Source organism: Perna viridis, chromosome 8, assembly GCF_037379345.1.
Source record: "Perna viridis isolate PV_CMFRI_1.1 ecotype Kerala chromosome 8, ASM3737934v1, whole genome shotgun sequence".
In the NCBI taxonomy this organism is placed as follows: domain Eukaryota; kingdom Metazoa; phylum Mollusca; class Bivalvia; order Mytilida; family Mytilidae; genus Perna; species Perna viridis.
In genome coordinates this window covers 24,125,579-24,149,598 of record NC_142452.1, presented here as the reverse complement: position 1 = coordinate 24,149,598, position 24,020 = coordinate 24,125,579, and the positions used below count along the sequence as shown (strand labels likewise).

Below are 24,020 nucleotides of genomic sequence, written 5' to 3'. Positions count from 1 at the left end.
TCACTTCCTGTCCAAAATGTACCCTGACCATGCCAAAGGCCAACGCGTTTACACACCGATGAAATGTTCCTATTATTTCATTTCATCTACCCAAAGCGTTCATGATCACGCACACCCTTAAATCTTCCTAGCCACCCGGTGAGTGAGTATATCAAATTCATTTGATTTAAATTAAGGGTGGTTAGCAGATTCAAACTGCTTATGGGTTTCGTTTCCTTGTATCTATTTCCTAAATAAACGAAAACTTTAAAGTGCGTCTAGGTCAACACTTAGTGTAGGCCTTCAGCCATTTTACGAGATGAAAATTATTCTATAGGTCATCCTTAGAGCGGAGGAAAAGGACAGCAGTAACGTTTAAATTAGAATAGAAAACAAAGAATTTCCTATAGATATTACTTAGATTTAAGTTTTGCGTTCTCAACGTTCTTTCCGCATCGCAGTGTTTATATAATTTGAATTTAACCTTTCCCCTATCCCGATGTTTATATGACTTGAGTTGAACCTTTTTTTTATCCACCGGATATTTCAATTTTAGTTGAAATAAACTCTTTTTAGTTTAATTATATAATATTTAAAAATAACCTATGGTAGAGATGGTTCATGGTGTAGAAAAAACATAGAACAAAACCTTGTTTTTTTTGTGTCTACATATTCTATATTTTTATGTAACAATAGTGATCTATAGTTAAAGAAAACAATTCATTCATCTCCTACTAATTTCAACAAAATCAAAACTCTTGCAAATTGCCAATTTCATATAAAGTGCATAACAGAATTACTAAGACTGGTTATGTAGACTGCTTGTGTTTCTAAATTTGTAATAAAAAATATTCGGTTGGTTTTTGACATGCATGAATCGCCTCCTGTCTGATTTTTTTATAAAGTCTGCTACTTAAAAATAGTTTGAAACGACACTCGTATGTATTGAATTGTTAAGAAACTGTACATGTTAATGTTGACTAAATATCTCATAAGTTATTTTAATGATTAAAAAAAGCTCAACTTGTTGATACCTCTCATCAAATAAATTTGATTCATCTAAAAATCTACTGGCTTTTTGGTCATATACAAGTACGAATGCGAAAATAAAAAAATGGAGTGGTGAACTTTTCCAGAATTTTCCAACAAAATGGGGGTCCAACCTCGACAGCTGCCTTCAACTGAATCCGCCACCTACATTATACTTACCACTGTTCATGGTCATATTATAGTTATTTTTTTCCTTTTACTGTCGGTCAGCAGGAGGATCGATGGTTCGGTCCGTAGTGGCAGGTTTAGGTGGAGGGTTCGGTCCGGGGATTGAAAACCTTCTCTTGTAGGAACTTACTATACTTTGTGAATCTTGATCGGAACCGTTTTTCCTGTTTCATCAAGAGCATGATAATTTATTTTGTAATTAGAATGGAACAATAGCTGTACAATTGTACAATATTGGCCCCTGGAAAATCACAAGCACCAGTGAATCCTTATCCAATTTTTGAACGTACCAAGTTGACCTCTAACAACTTCCCAGACGCGACACAGAAGAAGATTCCCGTTTTCTGGACGTACCCAAGTCACCAGGTTTCAACACAAAAGTTTTTTTGCCTTATAAAACTCAGAAAAAAAATGTTTTGGCGAAAGAGAGACACTCGCCCGGTACACTGGTTCCTTTGTTCATCGAAAGTATTATTATTATACACCATTTGTATAGCGCATTATATAATATAAACAATTACCCTAAGCGCTTGACACGATACAAATAGTAACTACAATCACTGTACATAATGTAAATAACTTCAACCACTTTACATAATGTAAATAACCCCAACCACTGTACATAATGTAAATATGTTTAACTTTTATGTTATATATATTGAACACTTATTTTAATGAATTGCGAACTTGTCTTTTATTGTTAAATTTCCGACCCCCATTTTCATTTTCACGGCAAGTTCCGGGAGGTTCTACACTCCTTGCGGATTCTACTCCCGTACCGGAAGATGACGATGATGATAGACATGTGTATGATATGGTCAAAAAAGGTACGTTGTAGCGATCTTTGGGTCACTTATGATATTGACCAGTGAACCAATTATGAACCTGATTAAGCAGCTGGTAATGAATATTCATAAATATTGTGGGTGCTAAAGTATTTGACCTTGATAGTCTTGTAACGAGCCTCAGTGCCTGAATCGGAAACTGGGTAATGATCAAAGCTAACCGATCATTTTATGTAAAGTTTCCGTTCTCGTTCAAGCGTGAAACACACGTAGAACACAAGTGTATAAAACTTAAGGGATACATTTTTATCTCCTATGAAGCTAGAACTATGACGCTATTGTGGTGAACACGGCGAGGATCTGCAGCATTTTGTGGCGTAAAACTACATATTTATGTAAATGACATGCATATATGAAGTACAAAAATTACGAGTGCAAGAAGTCGCTAACAATAATAGCGACCTAAAAATGGAGCTTTTATCTGCACTACACCGTTATGCTGAAAGGGTACCTTCTATTATTTATGGTCACAGAAGACATTCTTATCCCATGCAATAGCAATAGGCTGCAAATGGTGTTTGCAAGACATCTTTAATCATGTAAACAAACTTACATGTGAATACTGGTTACTCTTTATCCTCTTCGTTGTATGTTTTACGAAAAAACACTCCAGTAATCATACAACTGTTGTTTTAAAAGACATACATTTATAGTTAATTAAAATCAAAATATCATTGTGCAGTTACAAAAAAAAATATTTCTGAGTTATACCGTTTAATATAAAAATAGGAAATGTATGATTGCCAATGAGATAGTCATCCACCAAATGTCGATCAACGAACGATTAAAATTTTACTGGTCACCAGACGGGGCTTCAATGGTCACCAAACGGTCTTCAATGATGGGAAATATCCATACTATTGAGCAAGCTGTAAAAATACCCAAAAATTATGATGTGAAAATATTCATTAAAGACGAAAATCGACCTAATTTATAGAAAAACGTAAAATGACATAAAAAAAACAGACAGGCTCATGGCTTGGGACAGGCACATAAGTTATGTTAAACATGCTTGTGAGCTAAACCCTCCCCTAACCTGAGACAGTATAAATATAAAATAAAAGGAACTATAAAAATCTTTCGAATTCGGGTCTAAGTCATGGGACAGATACAGGATACAAATGCTTTGACAGATAGGAAAAGAGACAACAATCTTTAACTACATCGAAAGAGAACTCGCTGTTTCTGTAAGCTAATTCCAAACCCAAATGCAACTGATAAGCACACCTAGTTTTCCCAGACAAAAGTATCAATAAAAACATATCCATCATGATTTAGTGAAAACATATCATAAAATGTCTAAGAAAAACAAGGTCTTCTTGCAAACGCCAAGATAAAAAGTATTGCCTGGAAATAAGAATAATAATAAGAAATAATAAGAATAATAAGAAAATGTAATAAAGTTAATCAATATTTTAACAAGAGAGTCAATATTAGAACCAATAATAGCACAATTCAAATACAATATATGTATGTTGTCGAAAATTATTGAAGATATGTGATTGAGGCGATGGAACGAGGGGGGGAATTGGGAGGCTCCCCCGAGCTATTTCCTCCGTCCCAAGCTGAATACACATATCTTCAATAATTTTCGATACTGTACCAATATTGTTTTCACATGTATCATGTTGTTAATCCCAACCAAATTTGTTAAAATGTGGCATGATAATTTGTATTAATATATTTGTCCCAAATTATGCTGGAACAAGAAATGAATCGTGTGATTAGCCAAGAAAATCATACTAGAAATATGTTGTGCGGTGAAATTTGTTAATCTGTCAAAGTTGGCGAAAGATTATATTCTTAAACTATCCCTCCCGATTTTTTGCCAGATACAGATAGATTCCTTATTGCGTTCCTTTCCTATTGTTGTATGACACAAGAAATTCGGTTGAGTGGAACATGTCGGGCGAGATGAAAAACCGACATAGTACGGGTCTAACTTTCGTTTCCCTTTTGTTCACAAATGCTCAAATGATCTATCTTTAGATTCAAGATTAAGTGAGACAGTGGGTTATACGATTACGATATGCGATATTTCTTTCACTTATGTGCTTTATTATAACCGTGTCAATTCGTACATTATCCACTGAATTGCAGGGAATGCTTTAACTTTGTAATTCATGTATACATGATGCTGCACATTTTGAATTCATTTGCATATTTGAATTTTGTCTCACAGAAGTAAATTTTGTGACAGAATTGAATTTTGTGATACAAAACTGATTTTGATTACAAAAGATCAAGTCCTATTCGGCGCCCCGTACTCATAACCAACTCAAAGTAGTTCTTTTCACCAGGTGGCGTTACAATTTTATAAGATATCACTAGAAATAAAGAGCAATATCTCTGTCTAGAATATTGGAGCGAAGCGAGGAGCTGGGAAAAAAATAAGTGGTCAAAAATTTAACCAGTAAAACCATTTTAGAATCGGATTCGTTCAGTTCTTATTTTCAATGGATACAGTTTTTTTGGTCCAGATAATAATTTGGATTTGGTTTGTTGAACTGAAAAAATGGGATACATACTTGAATTGTCCAGTATAAGATCATCATTAGTTTTAGCTACTTCATTCATCAAGTCTCCTAAATAATCTCCAAGGGTCGGTTTCCATTCTCCCCCTTTACTTTTGAATATTATGGAGTCGGTATCACAGTAAAAAGCAAGGAGTCCAAGCTATATATAAGCCTGAGCCGTGGTATAGGCAGCTCCTCGAAACTTCAATCGCATTTCTACCATTTCATCTGTGAAAAAGTTGATCCGAGTTACGTCGATCTGATCGCTTGTTAACATATCGACGTACTCAGGCGGTTTTGTCACGTACACGTATCTAAGTTGACACATGTTTGATTGCTGTTCGAATTTTTCCCAGAAGCTGTTCAATATGAGTATTGCCAAGTTTTTCATACTGGGATTTTTCTTTACAATCTTGTACTCGAGTAAAATTCCCTCTTTTTCGTGGTATTCGTTGACATATCTTTCTTTGTCTTCTTCTGTCTCAAACCATTATGGCCAGCCACTCGATTCCTGCTTGAGTTTTATAAATGTATTCACATAATCTGTAAATGGACCACTATTTTTTTGTTGAAGGCTCGTACATGTATTTCTCTGTTTTTTTTTCAAAATGCCAGACTTCATAGATCTTTTTAACCTCATATCCCAACTCCAGAGATTTCGTTACTTCGTTTGTTCCCAATGTACCAGTTAATGCTTTTTCGTCGTTGGTATGGTAACATTCGGTGTCATAGTTTTCGGCACAAGTCTTGCATAGCGGAAACATCATTTTGTTGTTGATTTTGACAGGAAGCACTTGTATGTAAAGTCCTCTGGGTGGCAGAATTTTACATTTGATCAGTCCTTCGTAGTTCTCCATTCCTTTAATCTTTACCGTAATTATTTTCGGGTGACCTAGCGGTACTTCTACATATTGTTTAAGAGTAATCAAGGGAACCAAGGTTATAGCGGTAATCGAAAGAATCTAATTCAGGAACATAGAAAACAGACATTCACAACAAAGAACACAAAGTAATTAAAATCATACATACAAAGTAACAAAAGCAAATAACTCGGACTCCTCTAAAAACTCCTCTAACAAGTTGCATCCCCATCTGCTAGCATATTTGTATCCCTGCTCTTTTATGTTTCTTTGTTTTTCAATTGTACGTTGGTGTAAATCGTTCATGGTCATATCGTTGACGGGATTCAAGTTATCTCTGCCGTGACACCTCGGGCATCTATGCCAGAAGCATTCCTGAAATTCATAATCCGTTCCATCTGCATAACCATCCACTTTATATGGTCTAATGTCTTGTTCTACTCCGTTCTTTGCATGTTGAATATGTATGCCTGTTGATTGTGACACATATCTGAGCCACTGCATGGCTTTAATCGAACGGTTATATCCCAGGCAATATCCGTGAGCTGGTTTCAGAAATTTAGATCTGAATACTAGGTTGTAGGACGAGGCAATAATGATACATTCTTCAAATCGATCATCCGTATCTTACATTTAGGCACTTCTATTGACATGTTCTTTCAACCATTTGGAATAATTGTTGGCTTCACTCCATTCTTGTATAAGTATTGTAGTAATGAGATTCATATCCTTTAAAGTTATAAAGACACAACACGGTAGCTCCTTCGTTGCTACCGGAAAATAGCCACGAACAAAATGCTTCTGTTGTTTTTTTTCTCCTTTAGATATGAGTTCGTTCGCTCCGCAGTTTTCACAGGATCTCTCTTGTTTGACGTCTTTCTCTAAGCAGATCTTACAACTTACAAACTTTATGAACGACACAAAGATTTGGTCGATGTTCATAAGGTCCACAGGTCGATTACTTATAACGTATACAATATCCATTGAGTCCAGGTCGGAATCCGTCTCTGCACTGCACTTAGTCGTCTTGTGTACACTCAAAGTCGAAAACAACGTAGATCTGTATCTTGTTGGGTCCTACGTTATCCACGGTTATCATATGACATTGATGGCCATGCTCCACGAAGTTCTTATAGGTTTTACAATACATTTCTCCACATAGATGGCCATGTCATAGGTATAAATAAGATGTCACGATGAACAACTAAGTTTTGAAAAACAATTTCGAGGCGTCAACACCTTATTCTAGCTTATATACCACATTGCGTTAGTATAAATAGTATAAGTCAGGAGTTTAACATCAGTCTTACACAACAGTACAAGCTGTGAACATCATCGGTACGTTCTATACTTAATCTACACGTATAAGGTAGTTACAGATTTCATGTACATGTACTAGTATTGATTTTATCGAATACATGCAAGAAACAGTATTTTCTTCATATTCCAGAAAATGCATACTTGTAAGAAGTGCAGCCAAACATTTGCCAAGAAAGGTCACTTATTGAAACACTCACGATTGCTCAAGAACCATAACATTATGAGTTATAACATCTGCAACAAAACATTCACGAAGTAACCTCACCAGACACAAACAACGGCAAAAGGATGAAAATATATTTCATTGTACCGTTTGTCGTATGGTCTTCAATAAAATATATAATCGTAGACGTAACGAGTATCATCAGCATTATGTTGGTGGATTAGGAGAACTGCACTCAAAGAAATCATACAAAAATGTATAATATCAACGTGAAAAGGACGGAGACATACTGCCAAATTGAATACGACGGCTACGGAATAGAAAGGGCAAATCAAAGGAGTAAAAGAAGGGAATATACACTCACTACTAGAGCTTTTAGGAAAGCTGTTCGACTTTTTTTACGGACAGTTACAGAGTTCGTAAACCCAACAGACCTGATTCAGGTGACCATTAGCAATCCATCATTGGATTTTCCCACCTGGTCCATGCTCCAAGTTTTAGTGAAGTCCGAGTTGCTCATTTGCTTTTGTTTCTTTGTATGTATGATTTTAGTGACTTCATGTTTTTTTTGTTGAGTGCCTGTTTTCCACGTTTGGTCTTTTTCCCTGGATTACATTCTTTTTGATTACCGCTATAGCCTTGGTTCTCTTGATTTCTCTCCCATAACCCTACCATTTGGTAACCAACTTACCGGAGAACTCCTGCTACAGGAGATTGATCGTTTCTTTATACTGGACGAGACGTTTATATTTGAGATAACACATGTCGTAATGCAAGATAGGGGAGTAGGTCGGCGATATGGTTTTGTCGACGTAGACAAATTCACGGAAGAAAAGGTACTACATGCTCGTGCTGGGGTTCCTCTACAGAAGTGTGGAATGGAAGAACTCAAACAATTCCAGAAATACTTGAATGAAGAATTTAAAGAATGTATCTCTATAGCCTCGGGTTGCAACATAGTATTCAGATCTAAATTTCTAAAACCAGAGACCATTAGACTCATACCAGCCCACGGTATAAACATTCGATTAAAGCTATGCAGTGGTTCAGAAACGTGTCAGAATCAGCAGGCATACATTTTCAACATGCACAGAACGGAGGAGAACAAGACATTGAACCATATAAAGTGGATGGTTATACAGATGGAACGGTTTACGAATTTAATGGATGGTTCTGGCATTGATGCCCGAGATGTTACGCCAGAGATACATTGAATCCCGTCAACGATATGACCATGAACGATTTTCATCAACGTAAAAAAACATTTGAGCAGTGATACAAATGTGTTTGCAGATGGGAATGCGACTTTGACCAGGAAATAAAAAAAAATCCCTTTATTTAACAATATGTAGAATCCATAGAATGTAAAAGCCCCTTCGAACCAAGAGATGCCTTTGCCGGTGGACGAAGCATTTACATTACATCGTGAAGTATTGGAAGAAAATCGGAACGACTACTATGACCTCCTTATATCCCTTCATCAGCAAGACTGGTAAAGTACCGCTAGGCCACCCGAAAATAGTTACGGAAAATTTTAAAGGAATCGAGAACTACAAAGGACTCTTAAAATGTCAAATTCTGCCGCCAGGAGGACTTTACATACCAGTGCTTCCTGTCAAAATCGACAAACTGATGTTTCCGCTATGCAGGACGTATGCCTAAAAATATCAAACTGAGTGTTACCTTACTGACTACGAAAAAGCTGGTACATGGGTAACAGATGAAGTAAAGAAATCTATGGAAATGGGATATGAAGTTAAAAAGATCTATGAAGTCTGGCATTTTGAAGAAACAGAGAGAAACGATCCCAAAACCAATTGTGGTGGGTTATTTTTGTATTATGTGAATACATTTCTAAAAATCAAGCAGGAATCGAGTGGCTGGCCAGAATGGTGGGAGACAGAAGAAGACAAAGAAAGATATGTCAAGGATTCCCACGAAAAAGAGGGAATTTTACTCGAGTACAAGATTGTAAAGAAAAATCCCGGTATGAAAAACTTGGCAATACTCATATTGAACAGCTTCTGTGGAAAATTCGGACATCGATCGAACATGTGTCAACTTAAATACGTGACAGAACCGGGTGAGTACTTCGATATGCTAACCAGTGATCAGATGAAATGATAGAAATGCGATGGAAGTTTAAAAGAGAATTTGTTGAAACATCAAGTCGAACAAATGTAGTCATTGCTGCCTTTACAAGGCTCGACTGAAATTGTACAGTTTCTTGGAACAGCTTGCTCTTTATTGTGATACCGATTCAATAATATTCAAAAGTAAAGAAGGAGAATGGAAACCGACCCTTGGAGGTTATTTAGGAGACTTGATGAATGAAGTAGCTGGAAACAAGATCAAAGAATTTGTGACGGGCAGCCCAAAAAACTATGCCTTCAAATTAGCCAAACAACAAGATGATCGAACAACGACCTGCTGTAAAGTGCGTGGAATCACTTTTAATTTCAAAAATGCACTTCAAATCAACTATGAATTACTGAAAGATATGACAGTGAACGGATATGAAGGTGCCACAGTAGAAGATGACAAAATAATAAATAGGAAGGAGCAAATGACACTATTGACAGCGGAAAGATAACCGAATCGTCTTTGATAAACGCGTTATCACGGAGGACACGTACCAAAGCTATCCGTATGGATATTGAATTGTAAAGACATTGTGGGATCTCCGACCCATATAATGTTCTTATGACAGAGAAATAAAATTATGAATATTATAAAGTGTTGTTTTTTCAAGAAAGGGTGACTCGACATGGAAAACCCCGTTTGAATAAACACTAACGAAAACAAACAATAATCTTTCAAATACATCTAGCCACACGACAGTGGAAATCAATGATACTGAAGTACGCGATAAAACAACACCTGTACCCCTTATAAAATCATTCATCGAGTCAACTAAATAATTATTTTGGAATTTGAATATTACACAACGTGATTACATCATTCGGCCAAGTGCATTATGACACTAATCAACGATACCATTCAAAACAAGTGATATCTGATGTCAAACAAATAACTTAACCAGCCACATTATGAAACAGTCCCGGTTGTCCATCTGACGATAACATTCAAAATCAAAAGTAACACTTAAAATGACATTCAACAGCTATATCGGGGTAAAAAGTAAACAATATTAGACAATTCAAACATGTGCTGTTATTATCAGGTCAAACTACTTCATGTATGACAGACAATCAATAATAGACCTGCAATCATCACATTGCACAACTAGGGTCCACTATTTTGAAAATGGCTCATCACAGATCTTCTGCTCGAGTGCACGTTTACTATAGAGTAACCTATAGAAAAGGTCATTAAAGTGATCTATATGTGCAGTTATGACTACTTGTGTTCTACGTGTGTTTCTTGCTTGTATGCGAACGGGAAGTTTACATGGAATGATCGAATAGCATTGAACATTACCCAGAGTCCGATTCAGGCACAGGGGCTAGTTATAAGACTATATATGTCATATACATCAACAGGGCACCAATATCTATGAATATTCATTACCAGTTGTTAATTTAGTTCCTTGTCTGGTTCCCTGTTCAATATCATAAGCGACTCAAAGATCGCTACAACGTACCTCTATTTAAAAAAATATCATACACATGTCTACATAATTTTAGAGCATATCCTATTCGTGGCATTTCGGATGTTGACAGTAAGCCAAAATCAGTGACAGAGATTATTTGACGATTAGTAACTTTGAAGATTCAGTTTTTGATTACTTTTTGTTATTATGTTGCTCAAAATGATTATATGGTGAAATGTATGTTTTTTCATTCCAATCTGTCTGCACTTAGGATATAACATTGAAAATCCGTCAGCTTCTATTGTATTTTAGTGTCATTTACAGAGTTATCTCTATTAATTTTGAATTTCACAATTCATTCTATGGAGTTTTTTATCTCCTAAAACAAAGAACAAAGGTGATTTGAAAAGCCACATGTTAAGTTCTGTTTATAATAACATCTTAAACAAAATGCCAAAAATAAAAAGTATGTTAGCTTTCCAGCAATTAATCACATTTGGCATGATTATTAGCTAGAGTTCTACTTAATAACAAGAAATGTAAACATAGACATTGTAATGAAACTTTTAAGGGGGTCTAAGTGTTGGCATTTGAACCTTAACGGGTATGCCAGTGGAACTTTTTTTATCGAAATCACAGCCCCCTTTTGTAAATATTTGGATCCATCTTAGCATGAAATGTGCAGACGGCTCCATTGAGAGGTTTTAAGCATCCCTTTTTATATTTTTACTCTCTAGGATTAATGACTATAATCTCATAGGGTTTTCCTCCCTAGCTAAACATCAAATGGCTTATTATACTTTTTATCTTGGCATGTGCACGAAAACCTTAGACATTTTATGATATGTTTTCACAAGAACTTGTTGGGACTGTTTTTATTGATACTTTAGTGCGAGAAAGCTAGGTTTGCTTATCAGTTGTATTTGATTTTTGAACTACCTTACAGAAACAAGGAGTTCTCTTTCGCGGTAGGTATAATAAAATTTTGTCATTTGTCCTATTTGTTAAGGTGTTTGTATTCTTAAGTTTTAATTCCGAATTCGAGAGATTTTTGCAGTTCGTGTTTATTGTTGTAATTTCACACCTCTGTATAAGGTTAGAGGAGGGGTTGAGCGCACACAAAAATGTTTAACATACCTTATGTGCATGTGACGTCCCATGCCAGAAATCTATAGTCCAGGTCGACTTTCGTCTTCTATGAATAATTTCGCATCGTTTATTTTGGGTACCTTTTACAGCTTGATTTATGAAATGAATTTTCATTGAAGATCGTTATTTTTACCAGTAGAGGTTTAATTGTTTGTTGCTTGGCATTTAATATTGACAATCAACTTTTGTATTATATAACTAGAAGACACTTAGTGGTGACTAATAATCACAAAAAATACAAAAGAATAATTAAATCTTAGCAATAAATGTTTTTGTACAAAGGCATTTTGATAATGGTTATATTAAAAGTGCATGTCTTATAAAACAACAGCTTGGCTTTGATTGAAGCAATTTATCTACTTCCAGTAAAAAACAAGCTGTTGTTTCATAAGACATGCATTTAATTATAATATTTTTTCGTATTTTTTGTGGTTATCATCACTTAGCAACTTTTAAGTATCTAATATAAAAGCACAAAATTGGTAGGATTATATTTTTCCTCTCTGGGATTGATGACTATGTTTTTCCTAATTTCGGGGATTTGATACATCGCATCTATCCCAAAGAACTTGATATAAAGGATCTTGACCTACACTTAGAAATCGATGGTGAAAGAAAACTATTGGCCAAACTTTACGACGAACGTGATGACTTTTCATTCAAAATTGTCAATTTTCCTTTCATCTTTGGCAACATCCCTTCAGCACCTCCGTATGGAGTGTTCATATCACACTTCATGTGTTATGCCAGAGCTTGCCGAAACAAAAAAGACTTTTTGTATCGCGCTGGAACTCTAACAAATAGGCTTCTGGAACATGGTCATTTTGCTACAATGGGTGCCAAAAAAAAAAAAAAAAACCAAAAAAAAAAAAAAACAGCACGCTTACCCTACCGGTGCACCTGGTCCATGCTCCTTGTTTTAGTGTAGTCCGAGTTGCTCATTTGCTTTTGTTACATATTTTGTATGATTTTAGTTACTTTATGTTCTTTGTCGTGTATGTCTGTTTTTCCATGTCTGGTCTTTGTCCCTGGATTACATTCTTTTGATTACCGCTATAACCTTGGTTCCCTTGATTACTCTTTTAATATCATGATGTTTTCCTTCCTAGCTAAACATAAAAATGGCTTATTATGCATCTACGCGGGTAGGTTAAGGAGTTTTCTTGTACATCTGGTTGTCGTCTGATCACGCTCAGAATACGTGACGTTTTAAGTTGGGAGAATTTTTTCCGGAAGTAACCAAAATCTTTGTAAATAACACATAAGAATATTTTAAGTGTTAAATGAAGTCTTTTTCTTTTAATATATGAAATTAACGATTGAATAAATTCGCATCTTAATAAAGAAACACAACATAACAAAACTGGCAGCATTTTTTGTATCGATTTTGACGTCACAGAGGAGCTTGAAACGTCAGAGCACCTGTTTTAAACAAATTAGACGTCATGCTTGCATTTACCGAGAGACATTACACTTTAATCATGGATGAATTCTGAAGTCATACATGTTACCAGTAAAACAATTCTCCAAGTTTGGGTAAGTTGTACTTTAATTTCTCTTTGTTTTGGTAAAAGACGGTTGTAACTATGCGCGGGAGCGGCTTGGCCGGGGTTCATTCATCACTGACCTACTAACATACATCAACAACTGTCATGAGTTTCAAAAATCTTCATTTGCCAACCCGATCGCAAATTTGTAAATTGATACTAGTAAATGTCTGTTTATATAATCTTCTTTAAATAGTTTTAATCAACTTGTAAAGTACTTCTTTTAGTTTTAAACAGACTATCTAACCAGGGATGCAAATATTGTTTCCCTTTCAATAACTTACAATGGATTGAATGACATGTGAAATTGATTATTTAATTCATTTTCATCCGTGTGGCCCTACGTTTACTGACCAGTAATTTCATTGCATGACAGATTTGCTAATTTGAATTTTACTGTCTTTACATTGATATTTCCCAACTTCAAGCTTCAAACCCATACTAGACAGCAGGACAACCTTATATAATATATCATTTTAGTTACAATATGAAATCTCAAGTTAGAATATTACCAAACTTCAACAGTTTTCAGCTGAGGTCTCACTAACCACTTCTAATGTTTCCATTACTTTACATGTTAAAAAAGTAATTTTCAAAGTCTCACTGTGAATTCCCAGGACAAAAGACATCTTGAAGTTGCATACCGTTGCGAAGCTTGGAAAGTAAGGCATCCAAAATCATTATGCTAATGGTACGATGATAGTAGAAATTCTTCACAAAATTTACTTGAATAAATGATACTGAAAATCCACATTTTTACCTTTTCTGCTAATTGACAGCATGGAGGCAAATTACTCACACATGTAAACAATATTCATACACTTTTGTAATTAATTACATATATGATTTTAAAGTACACATTCTTAGCTATATTTTGACTACTTTTAATCATAATACACACAAATAATGCACTTATAATGCATATGTCTAGATTCAGTGTGTTTTTGGTACTACATAGGGGGTGGCCATTTGACCCGGAAGTGGTTAGTGAGACCTGAGATTGACAAGAAATTTGACTTTTTATTTGTAAATAAATATTCCCAGGAACGTAGATGCAGGATTCAATATTTGATTTCAAGAACTGTATGTAAAGTTAACAGAAGGAAGCATTTACTTGCCATAATTCATGTGTACATTATACATGTACATTGAAATTGGATTTATTAGTTAAATACAAGTAGTTATATGCGTTCAGTGGAAAGTGGATTGGAAAACAAAATGTGTCAACTTGTGTTTTAACTGCATTCCAATGCCTGGATGGAGGTGTTAATGGAATCATATCCTATAAGACAGGCACAGTGAACAATGTGATTAACATAACTTTCTATAATTGTGCTACACGTAACACTTCATAATGTTGTGTATACATAATTATTTTGAAAATAAAATGTTAAAAAGAACATTATTCATATCATAAATATTTTGCAGGGAATTTTGTTTACAGTACATGTTCAAAATGTGTTAAGTCATAAAATCAGATCATACCTTTCCTTTTGCGATCTTAATCTGAACAAAAGTTAAAAACTAAAAATTTGAAGAAGCATGATCCTGTAAAGCATACATATGTTAACTATGAACATTAAGACAGACCTTGAAGTATATTCATGGCCATTTATGTCTGTGTGTGTGTGTGTTGGGGGGGGAGCTATGTCAAAATCACAACCAAATTGCACTAATGAAAAATGTTTTCATTTGTCAAAATATAAGAAACTCAAAGCGTAGTCTGCTATCGCAACTAAATCGGTTCTTCACACGAATCCGTCACATGTCAATGTGTCTGAGGTCGCCGTTGCGCACGTTTCAATGCGCCACTATGCGCAAAATGATATGGTTTAGAAAATGCAAAAGTGCAGTGGCATGCGCTATGTCGATTTACTTGATTTATACTTCACTTTAAAGGGCATATTTTATTTTACCTGAAAACTGACTGCTGCGGGAAGTTATCTATCTGTAGCGTTTTGTTTTAATATTCGTTGAAATACAAGAAAACGCAAAAATATTTCATCACAAGCAAGTTAACATCCATAAAGATTTTTAACACTCCCCGCAGCACTTTTTGCAAAATATACATATTCATTGACTTACTATTAAAATTTGGATGTACAATTTTGTAATCTTCCCACTGCACTTTTGATGATTTATGTGGTCCGACGAAGGCTTGATTAACCGATCACGTGACTCATTTTGATTGCACATTTTGAATTTTGTTGATCGTTTTGTGTTTTGAAGGTTTTATTTTATGAACTTGTATACTAAAATATGAACATCGGCGAAATTTCACGTATTAAGATGAGTTTAAAAGTAGCTCGTTTTCGTAGATTAAAATATGAAGATTTATGACTTTTCTCCTTAACACTCCCACGTAACAACTTGGATATTGAAGTGGACATATACTTCATTCGGGTAAATGTATAAAAAAGTGAACAACAGGCAATAATCAGAGGTTAAAGGTCAACTTCCTTCAGACTTAACTTTTTATGAGCAACTGGATGGGTGTTTCCAGAATAGCAGAGCCCTACCGATGCACCTGCTCCATGCTCAAAGTTTTTAGTGGAGTCTGAATAGCTCATTTGCTTTTGTTACTTTGTATGTATGATTTTAGTTATTTATGTTCTTTGTTGTGTATGTCTGTATGGTCTATGTCCCTGGATTACATTCTTTTGATTACCGCTATAACCTTGGTTCCCTTGATTACTCTTTGACGTAATTGTTAATTCCAAACAAATAAGTAATTTATAGTTCAGAGTAAAAGTTTTTGACGCAAATAACTAAATTGATAAAAAGAAAATTAGGAGGGTTGAAGAGTCAGAAAAAAATTCGGATTATTAGAACTGAGGACAATTCTAACTGTCCTCAGTTCAAATAGCCGTTTTGAATAGAAGTCAAGAACTCAAATATGTCTAAAAGAAAGAGGATTTAACAATCACAGCGTTTAAAGCATCTACATCTACCTTTCGAAAACTTTTATGACTTATTTTTTGTTTTTCCTGATTAGGAATAGAATTACAGTACTAATCATATTATGACAGTCACTAATTCCAGTAGAAAAAATGAGTGATTTCCTACACAATTGATTGTTGTTATTCAATATAACATCTAACAGGTTCATTGACTAGACTTGTCAAATCGAAAAGTTATATTTAGTCCAAAAGTACCTTTCCTTTGTTGGGGCATAAAATAGATCATAATTTATGGCACTAATTAATAGATAGTTATCATACCGCTTTAAACATTTGTCTTAAAAGTGTCTGAGTTGATTCATCCCGTTGCCTCGTTATATTTATATTATTTGCAATTATTACATTTTTTACCCGGAGACGGAGGGTAAAATGAAAGAGACATAAACTTTACTTTTTAAGGTCAGTGCAGTGAATTTATTTGTTTTACAAATCGACGAAAAAAAATAGTGTATAAATCATCGAATAGACAATGGATTCAATGTTGATGGATTCAATTTTTGAGAAACATGACTGAATTTTGTATTATACTAGATCATACAATGATTTATTGTATGTATATTGTACATGCAGTTGGAAATGACTGGATTCAAAATGTTTGAACAGTGATGGATCAACATATTATTGACAAATGGAAGGTCCCCGGGTCCAATCCAACTAATAAAAAAACCATGAACTTCTCTTGGATCTACAACTGTTGTAGTCTGTCCAGCAAATACAATTTATGAATAAAAAAAGAAACAAGAATTATTAGGAAATAGATACATGGAAACGAAAACTTTAATGTGGGTCTAGGTTAACACTAGGTGTAGCACTTTAGCCATTCTACGAGATAAAATCAAATTATTCTGTAGATCATCCAAAGATAGAGGAAAAGGACAAGTTCTGGAAAGAAAGCAATAACATTTATATTAAAAAAAAAATAAGAAAAATAACATAAAAAAAATAAAAATAAAAAAAAAAGAAAGATCAATTAGAATTTCATAATGATGTCAGTATTACTTCGATTTACATTTTTGCGTTCTCCGCGTTCTTTTTCTAGTGTTTATATATTTTGAATTTAACTTTTTTTCTCCACCCGGTGTTTCAATTTAAGTTGGAATAAACTCTTTTTAATTAAAGTATAAAATATTCAGACATTACCTATGATAGAGGTGGTTCATGGCGTAGGCAAAACATCGAGCAAAACCATGATTTCTTGTGTCTACATATTCTATACTTGTATGTAACGATAGTGATCTATAGTTAGAGAAAACAATGCATGTATCTCCTACAAAATTCAACAAAATCAAGAACGACAACTCTTGCAAAGTGCCAATTGCATACATAGTGCACAACAAAATTACTAAGACTGGTTATGCAGTCTGCTTATGTTTCTGAATTTGTAATAATATATTCGATGGGTTTTTGACATGCCCGAATCACCTCCTGTCTCATTTTGATAAAGACTGCTACTTAAAAATAGTTTGAAACGACACCCGTATGTATTGAATTGTGAAGCCAATATACATGTTAATGTTGACTACATATCTGATAAGGTACTCTTATATTTGAAAAAAGTTAACAATTACAAATACATGTATCACCAAATAGCATATTTAAGTATTAGGTGTATTAACTCGATAACTTTTTGTGTTTTCTTTTCTAGCGTTTAATAATTGTTTTGACGTGTTTGTTTTGTTCTTCAACAATACGCTGAAAATTTACTGTAACAATAACATTGAAATTAGGATTACGTACGTGTATGACATTGGGTCTACGTACGTGTACCGCCTACTTGATCAATACCACTTTCGGCGTCCATTGGACTGAGAGAAACATTCATGACGATTGTGGTGGGGCTGAGAGTGGTATACTATGAGTTTTAGGCTTATCATTATTCAGGAGGTTCGAGGAAGTGCACCCCAATGAGCATGGACATAACGTCACATTTGGTGGTCATGAACCAGAAGTGACCCTTGGGTGTGACCGAAAGTTGACCTTGGGTATGAGCGGAAGTGGACCTTTGGTGACCGGAAGTTGACTAACATGTAGAAGCGGACCATGACCAATAAAGGGAACATGGGGAACCGTGCTATAGGAAAAGGGTGTCTAAAAGGTCAGGGCGGGAGGAAACGACCTCCATAGGTATCCTCATTAAGCGTCCTAATTTGTGTCATTATATAGTATGGTGTTCTGTAAACAGGTAAGTATAAAAAATGTATTTTTACTAGAGCTATCTTTCATTGTTTGTATTGCTTTTTTTCATTCTACATTTTATCTGTAATAGTTAATTAATTTTTGTAAATTATCAGTTGGTAATTTCACTGTTATTGTGTAAATATGTCAAATTGATTGGGTACTTTGAATCGATGTTTTCATCAGATGTCCTTCTATCGTTTTTTTTCACGTATTGATTTAATTGCCTTTGTAATGTGCTTTATGAATACATTTATGGCGCAAATCGGATGTTAAATTTTTTATCATTGTTTAAATTGTTTTTTGTGTAGTTCAATTATTTTTGTGTAATTTAATTACTTGTGTGTGATTTAATTTTCTTTTTGTAACGTTCAATTGTGTAATTCATTTGAATAGATGTCTCACCGATTAGACAGATGTGTAAAACTTCCCATTTTACTGGTTATTTCAATAGCCCATGTATTGGTTTTTAACCGCTTTTTATTGTGTTTTATGAATACATTACATTTGTAAGGACGTGTTGTGCAATGTTTACCTCTTGGACATTATTTTTTTTTTTTATAATTGTTTTAATTATTATTTTTATAATTGTTTTAATTATTATTTGTTTAATCATGTTTAATATGTTTTATAAAATAAAGTTTCAGTAATTAATGTTGTATAATATCATTACTTATGTCAATATTATACTGACAATTGTAGTATTTACACGTTGTACAATTGATGTTTACATTCGGAACGTTAAGAGCCTTTGAATGGTGTAATGTCTTTCTTTGTTTTATTATAATTAGATTTTTTTATTGTCGACCACTTAATCATCTATTCAATGTTTCAGACGCACTCAACTTTTTCACTGATTTTATCCGTTTTTTTCTTGTTTTTTGTTTTTTGTTTTATTTTTGTTTTTGTTTTGTTTTGTTTTGTTTTTGTTTGTTTTTGTTGTTTGTTTTTTGTTGTTTTTTGTTTATTTGTTTGTTTTTTTTTTGGGGGGGGGAGGTCTAGTGGGTAAACCGATTTCTTTTTTTTCAATATTTACTGTCAATGTTTTTATGTCGCGTATACTTGATTTGACCCGTTTACCCGTCTATTGGGTAAACCATTGATTTACGGATTTTTTTTTATCTCCACACTTTCATTCGTAACTTGTTTCCTATGCTCCTTTGTTTGTTTTAATATTGTTTGATCGTTTGTTTTTATAAGGATTTTGCACTTTTTAATGCTATAGTATTCGCCATGTTTTCAAGTTACTTACACTCAAACTTGATTCGACCCGTGTTATGAGGCTCTGAAAATAAATATATTTGTTATGCTGTCGCTAACAATTATGACACGTGTTATCGGTTATTTTTTGACTGGGTTTTCATCGACTAGGGATCATCTGATTGTGTTGCCAAGTTTTTAATTTTTTTTATTGCAGTTTACCTCCTCAAAAACATGAAATGCTGTACTAACTATTGAGTGGAAATTTTAAAGAATCCTTTCCACCAACTGTTTCAGCATTTATGTCAACTTTGACATCATGTTGGCAGAAAACAGTGGAAATATAGTACAAACACGCAAAACTTGACAGCTGCCTTCTAACCTCGTGATATGAAGCATGAATTCTATGAAAGTGTAATGTCTCAATTAGAAATTTTTACCTACGATCTGGTGCAATTGCAAAGCGGTGCCAATGCAAAGTTTGAATATAATAGAGCCTTTGTATGCAATGACACAATGTATGCGGACAAAGCTAAACTCAAAATGAATTCAAATAAATGTTCCTTTTTCTATGTTGCTGTAAGATTTATCATCAAAAGACATGTAATAAACCCCGTCAACGAAGAAGGCAAAGTCTCTAATGATTTCATCAATGACTTTTTGTTCAATGTAGGAAATATTTATTGAAGAACAGCATTCTTAATTTCACCTCATAGAAAAGTATTTTGGTTTCGCTAGTATGATGTTTTTTTTGTGAAGTTGACGCACACATCCGTAATTTTATATTTTTTTTCAGCTTTGAAACTAACAGCTCTGGGTGCTTAAGACTGTGTGAAAAACTTCTTATACAAACTTTGACACACCCTGACAACAACAATAAATGTATATATATGTATATATTTTTACAAAGAATGGAGTTGAAGTCTAAAAGAAGCGTATTTAAATGATTTGTCTGTTTGCAGAACTGATTTGTATTTTTTCAGCATGAGACATTTTTTTCAGATTGAATAACTCTTCAGTTATTTATGTGACGTGTATGCATTTCGTAAATGATACACGAACCTTTCTTTGTCGAATCTGTGTCACGCTAAAGGTACACTGTACTTTGAAATGCTAAGGAATACGATTGAGTTTCCGATCTATTTGAAGGTTTTGTTTTACATAAAATGCAAGACGATCAATTGTGTTATGTTTTAGATATAGTCAATTTGCGTGTCGTAAATCATTAACAGAAGTGGTGAATATTTTAGAAGTTGATGCGGTTAGTTTCTGCTATGTGACAATTTGGCATATAATACAACGATGCCAATTTTTAGGCTTTCGTACACGTTTCAAAGGCGGGAGTACTAGTATGTATTCAACGGGACTAAAGCTCAATTATGATACGCAAATATCAGTGGCTGATCCAGAAAAAAATTGAGGTGGTCCGAAACGAACATCGATTGGCTTGATGATTTTCAACCTTGCTCAAAAAAGGAAAGCTTTGATTCTAATATAAATTAACAGGAGACAGGATTTATCGTCTGTATTTTATCGTGTTTGGTAATGAGTAATCAAGGGAACCAAGGTTATAGCGGTAATCAAAAGAATGGGGGGACAAAGACCAGACATGGAAAACAGACATACACAACAGAGAACATAAAGTAACTAAAATCGTACATACAAAGTAACAAAAGTAAATGAGCAACTCGGACTCCACTAAAAACTGGGAGCATGGACCAGGTGCACCGGTAGGGTAAGCGTTCTCTGCTTTCCTAGAAACACCCGCCGAGTTGCTCATAAAAAGTCAAGTCCGCGGTAGACAAACGAGGGAAGGAAAACTATGACCCGTTGAATAAATCAGTTCTCATGGTGCTGATGGATACACCATAACGATCCACGAGTTCATGATAAAGACCATAAAACTTCTGTAGTGATGACTTCAATCTTGTAGCAACATAACCCTGCTCCAGAAGCGTATTTTTTAGCGTTCTAGCGCGATACAACAATTCTGCGTAGTTTCGGCAAGCTCTGGCATAACGTACGAGTTGTGATATGAACATTCCATACGCAGGAGCCGAAGGGATGTAATATCATAATAAAAAAACGGCATCGTCAGTATATTCCATCACACTATGCAAGACAATTTATATTAGAGCCTTTGTGTGTATGTATTTTTTTGTTGTTTTATTTTCTTTTCTTTTCCATTTTCCAGACATTTTTGTTCAGCTAGTCGTGTGCATTGACAAAGTGTACATATAGTTAATAGTGTTTTAATGACAATTAAGACACCGAACTCGTATGATCAAAATAGAGTAACTACAAAAGCAATTTCAGGAAGGTAAAAATATGAAGCCTTGGCCAGCGTGTCTTTCTGACAAGAAACCGAGATTTTCTTTCGGACCCCATATTTAGCAACAGGAAATCCAAACATATTTTTTGGGTCGGAATGATATGGTTATTTTGAAGTAAAGTTTTATAGTCTACAATAAAACAATCTTCGGTAGAAGTTGGTATTCTTACAATTTTAATTTTTGAAATAAAATGAGAACTCTTTTCACAGCGCTAAGAGAAACAGGCGATAATTTCTACGTATGACTATTTCTGCGAACGTTCCAAATGCTCATTGGTTGAATTGTTGGCCTGTAACCTAAAGATATAACAAACTGTAATATTTTACTAATTGCCAAGCACCTAGAAATTTGAACTATATCACCAGTACTGTATAACAAGTTGTATATATCTACAACTTTGTTTACTAAAACAAAACAAAAAAAATATATATATCTTGCATATGCAGCAGTCGACTTCAGTCTAGAATAGGGACTTAGCGGCGATAAGATTTGATGGATATTTTATACCAACAAGTTCGTTTGGTGGTTCGTATTGTTAGCTGTTCTTATAGCATTTTAAATTCCCTTACCTTACCGGAAACACACTTTTGGGTTTTATACAAGTAATTGACTTGTTCGTTGTCGTATAATATAAGTTTGGGTCTGTTTTCTATAACAGAGGTTACATTCTGGTTCTGGTATAAAGAAAATAACGATGTATGCTTACATTTAACCTGTGTTTAATTATATGAAATACATTATGTATTATATAATTCGGGTTCCTGGGTATTTAAAATTGAGCTGCTAGTTTTTCCAGCATATGAAAAATTTTGTACGAACAAAAATAAATAAGATAAAGCTTTTAAAATATTTACCAAAAGCATGGGAGAATAAATTTTCATTGCACCTTGTCTAACGCCTGATCGACAGATGCACGGATATATTTCAGACCCTCCCCCACCCATACAAAACTTACAATTTTGATAAACCAAACATATTCTAAACGCCAGTGTGAATATTACCATTTCTATACTTGACATCTTAAACCAAAGTGCATCCCTTGACAGGGTGTCAATTAAGTCTTTTCAAATTTGTCTACAGTTTTTTTCATAATTTTTTTTTTATATAAACTTCAAAATCTCATCTATTCTTTTGATTGCCACTCATGTTCTGATTCCTATCGCTATCAGATACCCATTTCCCAAGAAAAATGCCATCTGCCATGTTGATACAAAGAAAAAATAAAGAACAATAAAAGATACTAACAATGTATTTGTTCATAAATATACAACAATTTAAAGCACTTATCAACAATTTATGTCAACAATACAAAATGTTTTAATGATGCAAAACGTTACAAAGCATAATCATAAAAAAAATATTTCTTACAGTAGATGCATGCACAATGAAAAGACTTTCATCTTTATAATACAAAATTAAGTATTTCAATTTCACAATTATAAAAGAAATGCCTAGAAATCAAACAGTGGCAAGAAATAGTTGTCATGCATAAATCTCATTCTGTAGTAATCTACAGTCTTCATACATGTAGCATATTAAAGAACGAGTTTGGACAATTTTATAAGTGAACCAGATTTAAATAAAACAAACAAACAAAACAAAACAAATCCCACTCAAATTATTTGCTCAATGGACATGTTATGTTGAATGATGCCATAATACATAAAACTACTATGCATCTTCGATGACTAGAAAACTTTGACCAATGCACCGGAAATGAAACCATGATTGGGTTTTACTGTGAAAGTACTATTGTCCGTGGGGTTCCAATTTTTGTGGTTTACGTGGTTAGGTGAACTTGTGTTTCTCCACTTATACAGGAAAATTGGTATTCCACGAATTAAAGTACTTTCACAGTAGTATTTGGCATAGAGCTTTAAAGGCCACTATCTAAGCAAATTACAGTATATACAAAGGTCAAAATTGATTCAGAATCCTGACTACATGACACTTCTTCAGACAGTATCAACTATCCTTTAATGTTGCATCACTTAGGACTGGTTAGAAATAAATGTTTCCTTGCCACCATCAATACAGGCAAATGCTCAAATTTCAAGCCTCTAGCAAGACTTTTTTTTTATTTTAATTTTTAAGACTGAAAAAATATGATTACTTACTACCAACAATTAAATATTGTGATTGTTCTTTACCTCTTGTATTTTATTTTACAGTCATCAGTTATAAACTTTGTTTGAGTTTTCA

The 24,020-nt window shown here is 34.1% G+C and overlaps 1 protein-coding gene across 3 annotated transcripts in view; it reads right to left on the bottom strand.

Moving 5' to 3' along the window:
• LOC148609894 (uncharacterized) overlaps nt 1-11,724 on the bottom strand; it is an 80,625-nt gene extending 68,901 nt beyond the window's left edge. For 2 of the 3 annotated variants that reach the window (XM_088541457.1, XM_088541458.1), the window contains exon 1: nt 11,592-11,724. In XM_088541457.1, coding sequence (XP_088397583.1) covers nt 11,592-11,717 — 126 coding nt within the window. In that variant the 5' untranslated portion in view covers nt 11,718-11,724. The remainder of the gene's footprint in view (nt 1-11,591) is intronic. The other variant, XM_088541455.1, reaches the window with a different exon arrangement.
• Between the last annotated feature and the right edge of the window lie 12,296 nt (nt 11,725-24,020).